Source organism: Haplochromis burtoni, unplaced genomic scaffold, assembly GCF_018398535.1.
Source record: "Haplochromis burtoni strain Fernald_Lab_line unplaced genomic scaffold, NCSU_Asbu1 Contig_102, whole genome shotgun sequence".
In the NCBI taxonomy this organism is placed as follows: Eukaryota; Metazoa; Chordata; class Actinopteri; order Cichliformes; family Cichlidae; genus Haplochromis; species Haplochromis burtoni.
The window spans coordinates 1,828,146-1,840,081 of record NW_024582463.1 but is presented as its reverse complement, the minus strand read 5'-3'; the positions used below and the strand labels follow the sequence as shown (position 1 = coordinate 1,840,081).

Genomic DNA, 11,936 nt, shown 5'->3' with positions numbered 1-11,936 from the left:
GTGGGAGAGGGGGTGTAGTACCAGCTCTGCCCTTCTGTGGGCGCTAGCTCATCATTGCATTTCACACCACGCTGTTGATGTTTACAGAGCATGCAGATCTCAGCAAGTCCCTTGAAAAATAGGCAGCTACTTGGGAGTGATGCCAAGACAAAGTCTAAATTCCAAAAGTTTAGTCTTTTTTTTGTTTCAGTGTTAATTTGTGTCTAATTGGGTGAAAAAAAACAAAACAAACAAACACATTTCCAGCAGGTTGAAGGTTACTATGTTGCTGAGGTCAGAAGGATGAACATTTCAGGGGACTGCAGCGGGCTTCTGCCGTTGCTCTGTAAAGCCATCACAGTAACCCGTTAGCGTTTGCTCCTACGATGTCCTGTGACATCACGGCTCATGTTTATCTAAACGATGGATGGTTATTTGTATCTGCAGCGGCTCTGTTCCAAACCACGTGCAAACCCCTCAGCCCTCTCCCTGCCGGTTGAATCGATCCGAACGCTCATGGACGGGTGGCATCATGGAGAAGAACTTGTTTTCCCAATTTGTGTTGACATCCATGCTTATTTTTCATCAAGTATCCCAATCATGAGTTAAATAAAGGAGTTGAATAAAATTGTCAAACATCAAACTTTTTTTTTTTTAAACTTTTAAAAACTCAGTCATCTTTTTGTGTGTGTGCACAGCTTTAGTTCACGGCTCAGTTTTTGTAAGGTGTTCATCCTTCTTACGGGGGCGGGGGGTATTTGGTCTGGAACGCAGCCACTGCCTCTTTCTGTCAGCTTGGTTTGTTTAGGATCAGATCAAGTGTCCATATCCAAATCGGGTTTTTCAAATAGCATCTCATCCTTCCCCTTATTTTTCCTTCACATTTTTTGTTTTTGAGGATGAGGCTCTCTACTGGGTATAGTAGCCTGTGGTGTCCATTTAGTCCTGTTGGTAGGAGGAAACAAGTAGGGAGAGGTGATCGTATCGCCATGGGGATGGCAGTATGGAGGATGTGGCGGTCAGTATTTGATCCTTGCCGGTCTTGTCCTACCCTAGGAATCTGACTTTTTGTTTTGAGGAAGTTCTACTTTAAATCTTTGTGGTCTAGAGTTCAAAGTGTCTCTCCCCTGATGCGAGTATAATATCCATTAAATCGTGAGCCAGTAGGAAAAAGTTATATGTGACAATACTCTTCAGGAAATCCAGATTCCTATCACCAGTAATCCTGAATTGTTTCTTTTTTTTTTTTTTTTTTTTCTTTCTCTGAATCAGCCATTTTGGCTTGAACGTGGACGTAGTATTGTCCCAGGAAAAGTAAGATCTTGTGTATTTTTGTGGTAAGCAGAGATTATTTACATTGTGTTTCAAAGTATCTGACAGGTAGCGCTTCTGTCCACTCATGCTGCTTTCCGAGGTTTCTGTGAGAGACGGTGAAGCGTGGGTTTAAAGGGGAACTTCCTCAGTGTTGGACCACAGATGTCAAATGACACCCTGGTGACACCGTTAGGAATGTCCGCCAGGTGGATTGTACAACATGAAATCATTTTTGGTGATTTTCATTTTCTTTTCTTTTTTTTCTTTTTTTTTTTTTACCGTTGTGTGATAGAAGCCGTTAAAAAAAAAAATGAAAATAAATAAAAGTGTATGATTTTCAAATAAACAAAAAATGAGGAAAAAAGTTGAATAAAGCAGCTAAAGACAATGTTTGGTTTGCTTTTCTTTTTCTTTCCCCCTTTTCTCTTAATCTGTACACACACGTGACTTTTCCTGTGATAATTCTGAACAGTCCAAGAAAATCATATTGAAAATGTTTCACAGCTGAGTTCATTGTAAAGGTTCTTATTTCAAAGGTTCAGGACAATAGTCACTTTCTTTGTCTGTGAAGGTTCTCAGTCATCCAGGTCATCGTAGTCAAAGGAGCTTGCAAAGAAAAGAGTCTGGACTTTAAGTTGCTTGAAGACGTTTCACCTCTCATCCGAGAAGCTTCTTCAGTTCTAAGGTCAAATGGTGGAGAGTCCCAGATATAAACCCAGTGGGAGTACCCCCCACAGAGGGACAAAAGGACCCCCTGATGATCCTCTAATCGCCTGAGCCAAACTTTCTTTCAAGTCTGAGAGCGCGGAAGTTGGATCATAACACGAATCTATAAGTGAGGTCAACGTACGTGGCCAAGTTAATGGGAATGTGCCGATGAACTAAACACTCGAGAAGTCGGAGCTACAGGGAATACTGAATAAAATCAAGATTATTAAAGTTAGAATAACATTTCAGTGGGAATTCACAGATAGTTATCGCTTCAAATGTCCGCTTCGCTCTTACTGTGAACTTCCTCGGGACAGCTATCGTCCAAGATATGAGTATTCGTATTCATTCCCTCTGGAGCTTTGGATCATATCACGGGATCTTTTTCAGCGTGTGGTTTTCATTATATTTCTGTTTATAAGTCCAGCTGTAGATGGATACCGCTGAAAATGAGCAGCTCCCAAATGTGCAGCGGTTGCTTGGTCAGCCACTATTAGCTTTTAATTGCTTAAAAATGATCATCATCTATCTAGGCTGACTGTTTGGTAACAAATGGCCAGTTTTTGGTTACATAAGCACAAACCTTTCTACCAAAGCTGGGACTGCTTAACCAGCGCGACGCTCAACTCCAGAATATGTTTCACTGTCACTTACTCTCAGTCGTTTAAGCTTGTCTTTTATTTTTTGCACAAAGTACCTTGTCTAAGAATATATTTGTTTTGTTTTCGCATTCGAGGAGGCGGCGCACCATCAGTCTGTCTAGCATCAGCTTGATAAACGGTCATCTGATTGTTGCGTAAAGCTGTGCATGCCATTTGGCCTCACTGGAGAACCTGATCTGCTGCCCTTAAAGCAGACTGTCTGAGATCACCCGGAGATAACCTTTCACTTATAAACATGAGGACGCGGAGAATGCTTGATGCTGACCTTTGGTGGGCAAAACCATCTCAAATCACTCTGAGCCCTGCAGGCGTTAGGCAGGTTTGCAACTAAAGAGCAGCACAGAACAGTGATATCCAAGTAAATAAAAAATATAGATGCATAGGACGGTGCCACATTTCATCTTTGAATAAAGGGTTAATTCAACTGAAGTTCACAGTGTGGATCTGAAAGCAGACTGGAGGAGTGACATCAGGATTACGTCTGCAGAAAAAGAGATGAAGGATTGGTTTTTGGTGACTATCCTGAAAATGAGCTCATGACTGTGTCGGTGCTCATTTCCAAAGCGAAACAGGAACAAAAGGAAGACGATCGAAATGTTAACAGACTAGAGGAGCCTGAAATCCAGGAATGTGAACGGCAAAGACTGCAAATCCCTCAATTTGTGTGCTGATATGAAGGAGCAGAGATATATGACCCCTGAAGTCACCACACCCTCTACATACAGCACCCAGGTGGAACCAAGGTCATTGCACAGGGACACTACTGTGTGCAGCACTATGAGGATGGATTATAAGAATGAAAAAGAGCTTAATTGGACTGTGCAGCTAGTTTTGCACCTAACCTAACAAATCCTCCTCTCCAGACCACTTGAAGCCCCTCTGCTTTAATAAAGTGCGACCAGTGAAAGCAGCTATTTTCTTCACAACTGTCCATTTTTACACGCTCACACAGCAGAGATGGGAATCACTAGACACCCCACAATATTGCTACGATAATTTACTCATGAAATGATATTACTGTGATGCTGAGCAGCCTTCCAGCTCTACAGGTGGGCCACAGGTTTTCAGGTTTCTTTCAGTTGGGAATGGTTGCCTTAGGAACCCCAGGAGCTCCAATCAGAATCATTAAATCTTATTCATCACAGCAGAGACACTGAAGTTAGCATGGGGAATGATGGTTCGAATTTTTGTGGCATTTGTTAACATTTATTTAACTTAAAAAACCCCAAAAACTAAGTAAATCATCCACCACAGCTGTGTGGACACGTAAGCCTCTGCCCAGCACGAGTTCACAGCTCACCGTCTTCCTGCCAGCAGATGGTTTACTGCTACGTTGCGACTCAGCTTTTGTGACCTCGGCGAGATAACCGAGATTCACGCACAAAAGCCTTGACCGCTATCTCCCTTTTCTGCGGAGGTGTTTGGACAAAGCAGCTCTACAACATTTCATACTAACATGCTGCACTTTAAGTCTAAATCAAAATACAAAAAATACATTTTTTTCTGAATGATCTGTATTGAGTCAAGATTCAGACTGTAGACCAGTGACAAGGTGGGCGATCGGAGAAGGCATCCTGCTGAGTCTAGGTGGAAATACACAAGATAAAGGGACAGACATGAGAACACAAACAGAATAAGCACAGGCCAAAAGCCTTCAAGTGTCAGGCTACTCACACAGAGCTTCCTTTGGCCACTCTGTATCTTAGGGCCATAGTTGAACTGGTACTCTGTTTGCGGCAGCTTCCTCCTAGTCTCTGTGCAGTAAGTTGCTGGCTGTACGTGGGCCTGAGGCAGGGCGCTGCTCTGACAGATGGTTTTCAGCTCAAAGCACTCAGGTCCCCTTGCACAGCTGGGAGTAAGAAGAAAGGGGAGAAAGTGTCTGAAAATAGCACAGAGAGCGTGAGAGGACACGATGAAAAGGTGGAATTTGTGTCTGTGCCTCACCGGCTGCCCTGAGCTAAAGAGTTCTGGAGGGAGGAGGCGCTCAAACCCCACAAGAAGGCACTCTTATCCCAGTGTTGCTCATCTAAATGGGACGTTTCAAAGCACATTCATTCAAATACAGCTTCCTCTGCAATTTAGAGACTATATTTCACACCATGACTCAACAACAGTAACAACAATGTACTTCGATTTTGTCTTATTGTCTGCATATATATCGTTTACCAGTCTAACTATAATAGCATATATGTAAATCTCTGGTTTTAGACTGGTTTAAAATACTATTTTAAACAGTTTTTTTTTTACCCTTGGGTATGCATGGTGTCATATAGCCCTGATTTGGTCGTCTCAGCCAAATGACCTGTTTGGGAGGGGCAGCCAATTAGAAGAAAGCTGGCTAAAAGCGAGGGTGAAGGGAGATAAACCTTCCTGTTTCACACAGTAGATGAACTGAGAGGTTACATCAAGTCCATCGTCGCATAAAGAATGATCATTAGTAGTGGTGATGGAAAATAACCTAGTAGGCTAATTTTTTTTTTTTAATTGAATTTTGCTTGTACACTTAAGCCCACAAACTAAGTGGGTTATACTCACAAGCTTTCCTAAAAGCATCTAGCCCATGGTCCATATTAAATGACTTAAATATAAGGCACGGGAGCCTGAATCGGGCCGGCAAATACTCCAGTTCGGCCCACTGGATGGCTTTGGAAAATGTAGAGGAGAACATAAGTTTTGGACTTTTAACTGTATTTTCATGCATTTTCGAGCTTTTGCTACAGATACAGTAATAGATTTCTGTAATTTTGCACATTTAATAGTTACAATTTGAGCCTAAAAAGTCGTGGTTACAAATTTCTCTCATTTGCTACACAAGAAATTCTTTATCACTTCAAAAAACGGGGGCATGAAGTTGAAATTGCACTTCTTTACTTATATCGAAACCTCAGAGATTAAATGTGTAGTTAAGCTTCTGTACACTGACACAAAGCGCAGTTTGACTGGCCTGGCACACATAAGATCAAGGTGAGTTTCACATCCCTGATTTATGGTCATAAAAATCTGTTCTACCTTTGTTTGTGTCAACAGCAGACCAGCCTTGAGGAGGGCTGAGCAGGTGCTGCAGTCCACTTTCTCTCAGTAGATTTCTTAGAAAATCATTACAGCTGGACGGACCATCGGTGGAAGACAGCACAACCACACCTGAATGTGCACAAACAGAGAAAAGTGGGTTTCACTACATTCAGCCACGGATTCGGCTGCAGTTTGAAAACTCTACGAAACACGAACACGAGCGCTATTTTAGAAACCAGAACAACAAAGGCTTTGGTTTGACGGGTTTGTTACCTGGAGCTCAAGCACACAAACACCACACGAATCAAATCAAACAACAACAAAAAAGAAGCAATCTAACCTCCCTTGTAGACAATCTCAGTCTTGGTATCGTTTGCCTCCTGCTGCTGCAACATGTTTGCTGTCAACAGAAGAAAGCTGAGTGTCTCTACACCTGCCGGCTACATGTTGAGTATGCATGCTTGCTTCAGAGAGAAACACACAAACAGTCCTTACCTTTTCCACCACATCCATCACAAACACCGCGCTGCTGACTTTCATCCTCTTGACCAAGGAAGAGCTCTGTCCCCCTGGCAACTCCTGCATCCAGTGTACCGCCAGGGCGGAGCCAACGCCCTGATTTGCCACGGAAACGGAAGGTGTGAGGATGCCAAATGAAGACATGAAGGCAGAAGAAGGAGGAGGCTGGGGGAGAAAGCACAGCATGTGAGGGCCTGTGGTGGTGCTACTGCTAATGGAAGGAGTTTTAAAACCAACAGTCGGCCCACATGGCTTCAAGGTTATTCTTTCAAAACAACAAACAAAAAATGGACCTGTCGTGTGTTCATACTTGCACAAATTCATCCAACCTGTAATAAAGGAGCTCGCTCACCTCATCTCTGGAGTTCAGATGTGGGTAGCGCTCCCTGACGGGTCCATAGTCCTTCTTGTAAGTGGTGAGAAATCTCCCTGCACTGTTGAAACCATGAGTCTGGTCAGGGGAAAAAAAACAAAACAAAACACAAACGGGCATTTTGGGGGGTTTAAATAGGAGTTTAGCTTGTTGTGATGGTCAGTCTGAGTGTATAATGTGAACAAACCTGACATCCTGACAGAAACAAGAGCTTGTTCAGCCACAGTATGCACGCTTCATATTTACTTACATCACCATGATGTCCTGAAGTTGATGTGGTATTTATTGCACTGATAACCACTGATGCACTAATGTAGGTAGATGCTGATTTTTATCGTTTGTTTTAAATCATAACTCTGGATGCAACACTCCAAATTCGCCAAAAGATAAAGATAATAATTGTAGTTGTGCTTATATATCTCATAGACCTTATGCCAGCTTGTTTTGTTTTCACAGCTTGTTTGTGCTGCCCCCTGGTGGCCAAATAACAGGACTGCAAGTGAGGATTTCAATACGCGTTTCTCAATGTTATGAATTAAAAAACAAGGACAAAGCCTTGGTGGGGTCTTGCCACATTATTTAAAAGAAAAATAACAATTTGTTTGTCTGTTGTTTCCCACTGTTAGGTTAGACAATTAAGATCAGATCTTATTTCAAATTGAAATAAAAGTTTTAGTTTAATTCTCCTTTTCTGTTGGACTTTTTAAACCTGTGAATTTCAGTTGAACAACAACATGTTGCTGCTGCACTCCAACTCCCCATCAAGCTACATATTTACCTTCCGGTGCTCCGATGTAAGCATGCTTGATGGTTTTTTTGGCTCCTCCTCGAGTAATCTTAGTGCTTCATCGCTGTATTAAAGCCAAACTGAAGACTAGAGACCGTCCAGCGTGTCTCTGAGTGAAAGCCAAATGTTTTTAATTAAATTTGTTTATTCCACTGAATTTTACTGTGGAATTACAGCCAATTGGTACAAACAGCTCCCTGCTTCAGGGGCTCAAATGTGAATGTATGTCACTATAAGAAATCATTATTTTTTTAATACTTACTGTCATGTTTTAGGTCTTTTTTTTTTTAACTTTTCTTCTTCTATTGCTACATATTTGTCCTCAGGAGTTGAAATGCAGCTGGAGCTGGTTAAGCTGATCAAATCTGCGGCTCCCTAAAAAGTGGAATGCTCACCTTTATATTAAAAAATCTTCTGGGTTGCTGTTTTGCATCTGCACTGTCACAAAAAATGTTTGTTATTTGTTGGCCTGTTCCACTTTCATTGTGGTAGTTTCAGTTGTGGGTTTATAGCAACAGTTTCAAATTACACACTGGCATCGAAGTGCAGAGGCCTCTCTGCGGAGCTTGCATGGTCTCCCAGTGTCTGCATGGGTTCTCTTGGGTAGTCAGATTCTCTTCCAAAGACACCGTTGGGCTGTTGGTTGATGCTAGATTGGCTGTAGGTGAGAATGTGAGTGTGGCTGTTTGCCTCTAAGTGTGACCCGCCTCAGTGTTCTAAATGTGACACTAAACTAGATGAAATTTAGCTAAAACATGATGAAGGAAAGCCCACATCAATCAGTCTAAAATGATCCACAACAATGCAAAGATCTTCTATAAATTCAACCTCATTTTTATTATGAATCACAAATGCAAACGAGCATTAAAAAGTCTTTGCACAGTACGATAAAATTAACATGAGCATACTGAGATCTGACTCTTTAGTGTCAAAATCAAGTGCAAAACAATCACGTTAAAAATTAAAAAACTGGCCGGCAAGTCTTCCTGCAACTCATTCTCATGCGCTGCTGCTGAAGGTGTGTTGATAGAAGACTTTGGCATTGGCGGCATAATCCATGGCTATGGTAGCACCTGAATGCTGCGCTCCGAGGGCGGCGCCACCGAGCGCCGAGGACCGCTGCAAAATCAGAAGGCTGTAGCTGCAGAAATGACCCTTGTGCTTGTCAGATGATGCCAGTTTATCCAAGACTTCAGTGAAACCTGGGGAGAGACGGAGAATCTCAGACTTCTTCAGGATAGAAGCTACTCAGGCAGAGGAAGTGGATAAGTTGGAGGGTTTCATGATGAGGGTCCATGGAGACACTGACCTGGCTTCAGGAGCTCCCAGCTCTTCCACACCGAGCCCACACACAGGATTGGCAGGCCGAGGTCGCCGCTCAATAGTGGCTGTCAGGAAAATAAAAGAAGACGCGATTCAGAGAAACGTGATCACAAACAGGTGACAGCACGTGACTGTGTGGGTGTGTTACCTCCTGCGCTGCAGGTAAGACTGCTTCTACATGTTTTGCCAGGACTCGTCCAGCTTCAGCAAACACATGCCGACAGAGAGCGTCCCCTGCCTCGGCACCTTTAACACACACACACACACACACAAAGTCTGACTTCTACCTTACCGCTTAATCTTTCACATTTCAAAGCAGACCAGGGAGTTACACCCTCCTACCTTCAGCTACCTTCTTGCAGAACCCTGCAAAATGAGACTTCTGGAAGTTTCTGTAGAGATGTGGCAGCATGCCCATCAGATCTGACACCTACGATAAACAGAGTTTTACCCATTAGACGGTATCGCTGTGTATGTCGACACATCTCTCCGAACTTTTGGGACTCTGACCTGGAAGTACTCCTCCATGGCTTTTCTAACATGCGTGGTGTCGTGAGGAGGAGCGACCAGTTTGTCTTTGCCGTCGAACACCGTCTTCACAGCCAGGTGAGCTATCCAGAAGGCTGGGAAGATGGACAGATAGCTCAGTCTGATCTATAAAGATATGAATAATTCACATATTCCCACATAGTTACCTGATCCCTCATCGCCCATCATGTGACCCCAGCCCCCACAGCCGATCTGCGAGCCATCAGGATTGACTAGTTTGCAGTTTGATCCGGTCCCTGATATCAGGACTATGCCCCCTGAAGACAAAGATCTTGATGATAACGCTGATATGCTGATACCATCAAGCCATAAAGCTCAGGGTCAGACAGTAAAGATGATACATAGAGCCACACCTAAAACAGTAAAGTATTAAACTGCGACCTGCTGTAACATTTTAGGCTAAGAGCAGCTCTTAAACACAAATATTCAACAATCATACCGTAGGACAGTGTCATTGTGTTTGTTACATGAACACATTTATGGTTGGGGCAGCTCTGTCTTCCTGCTGAGGACTGGCTGCTGTATGAAGCGAGAACAGAAAATGGCAGCTTACCTCGATTGCTGGCCGTGGCCATGGCACCGATGGCGTCTGTGGTGATGAAGTAACGTTCGCTGAGGCTGGGGAACCGCTCCTTCATGAGAGCGATGAGTCTGTCGATGGCATCCTTCTGCTCGCCTCCGCTCAGAGACATGCCCTGCGTACGCAGATGCACACAAATCAGATGTTAGGGCTCACATTATTTCAATCAGCAACCTGCACCGGCACATAGCCAGACTGACCAGGGAGTATAACGGCGTGCCTGGATCCAGCCCCGCCTCGACCTTGGCTCTTTGGACCATGTCGTCGATGGTTGAGATACACTTGTCCACTCCGACCAGCTGTGAGAGACAAAAAGTGTTGCAAAATAAATGGAACTTGCTACAGTATAACACAATGTAACAATGTATTCACTCATAAGACAAGTATAAAGACAGTCTATTTAATGTGCAAACCCCTCATCCGGCCACCATCCCTCTTTCCCCTTTCCAAATTTCTCCACCTGCCTCCATCAGCACTTCCGCTCACCCAGTGGTTGGTGGATGGTCCCGCCGTCTCTGCCAACACCTTCCCATCCCCTGACAACAACACTGCTTTGGAGTGCGTTCCTCCCCTAATAAGGAATTGACAAATACATGAACTGAGCTGCTAACCACCAAAGCAACTAGACATCACTATACAAGACCATTGTATGCATCTTCCCTGATAGAAACACACACACACAATTTAAATAGATCCACAAAAAAGGCCCCACAAACCTCATTTAGACAAATACGTATTTATAGCATACTTTAAAAAAAATAAATGATGACATTTTAACTGACAGAAACAGCCCACAAAAGAGAAGTGATCACGAGACACACATACTCGCGCACAGCCGTTAAAAAAACTCTTCACTTTCTAAATGACCTAAAAACTTGAATAAATGACTGTAATACACACAAGCCTTACGTGACACTTCATCACAATAAACTTGGAAGAGTTTTGCTGCTTATTTTAATTGATTCTCACCCCTCAACTCCGCCGAACACTCGCTCCATGTCTCAATTCCTGTTTTGGTCCGGGCAACTGCGCAGATATCGCGAGAGCAGAGGGTGAACGCCCTCCAACCTGTAATTATGACTAATGACCAGTAGATGGCAGCAATGTCTTTCTATTTGTGAAATTCAGCAGCAGCCTATGGCTACAATCATGAAACAAACCAGGGGCCTTCAAGGAGACAGATGCGAAAACAATATCAGGTAGAACACGAACAAACACGTGATGTACGCTACAATTAGATTCCCTACAGAGACGTTAAAAATAACATTTAGCAACAGCTCTTATCTCCCTTTAACAGTTACACGCGAGTGTTTGCATCCTGCAATAACTTACATGACGGTACTATTAGAGAGAAGCTGCATTGGCCTGATAGTGGCATCATGCCTCTGTAATGAGTGTATAAAGAAAATATGCACTCCGCCAGCATGTGAGGCAGTCTGCTGAAGTTTAAATAATAAGATGCAATGCAGGAGTACAGGGTTTTTTTTTGACCTGTGAAGGAACACGAGCCAGCAAAAAAACCCATTTTGCGTCTGAGTCATGGTTTAAACATCACGATTGAGCGATTTAGCGCCATTTGGCTGAAAACTGGGGCGCTGCAAGCCAGCAGGAGGCATCTGCAAAGCAATAATTTTGGGGGCCAGCTTCTCCTGCCAGCATAGCCTGCATCACTCACAATTCCTGTGATGTTTATGTAATTTAAGAATCGCACGTGTTATAGCCTGGCTATCACTCAACACTAATTTCCTGTGATGTTTATGTAATTTAAGTATTTTAAGTGCTAATCTTGAGCTCTCAGAAAGCTGGGTGGTTTGAAATGAACAGTAACAGTCGCTTGTAAATGTATTTATGAACTTTTTATGGGATTTAATTTTGAACCAAAACCCAAATTTGTGTAATTGCCAAAAATACTCATCCCAAATTAATCAATCACCATATGAGTTCATCATATTTTTAATGAGCCACTAAAGCTTTCTATCACACATGTTACACAAGGTTGAGGAGGTGGGAGGAGAGAAGGAGATGAGCGGCTCCGTGCGCGTACCACGCTGCTCACTCCTTCAGATGAAGGGAGTGAGCTGCGACAAGTAGAACACATTTAATACAATACCGGTTAAGGTGTACTTCACT

General features: G+C 43.2%; 1 protein-coding gene across 2 annotated transcripts; it reads right to left on the bottom strand.

The window, feature by feature from the left end:
- Window positions 1-8,167: 8,167 nt before the first annotated feature.
- LOC121814909 (N-acetyl-D-glucosamine kinase-like) lies at window positions 8,168-10,872 on the bottom strand. Of its 2 annotated transcripts, XM_042223143.1 has the most exons (10): window positions 10,776-10,872; window positions 10,293-10,377; window positions 10,007-10,105; window positions 9,780-9,921; window positions 9,373-9,483; window positions 9,188-9,300; window positions 9,020-9,107; window positions 8,826-8,923; window positions 8,664-8,742; window positions 8,168-8,556 (listed from the first exon to the last, which is right to left on the bottom strand). In XM_042223143.1, the coding sequence occupies exons 1-10, from the start codon at window positions 10,802-10,804 to the stop codon at window positions 8,354-8,356; spliced, it is 1,047 nt and encodes a 348-aa protein (XP_042079077.1). In that variant the 5' UTR covers window positions 10,805-10,872; the 3' UTR covers window positions 8,168-8,353. The 2 variants fall into 2 exon arrangements, with proteins under 2 accessions (XP_042079077.1, XP_042079078.1); XM_042223144.1 differs by lacking the exon at window positions 10,776-10,872 and having other exon boundaries at window positions 10,271-10,377.
- Between the last annotated feature and the right edge of the window lie 1,064 nt (window positions 10,873-11,936).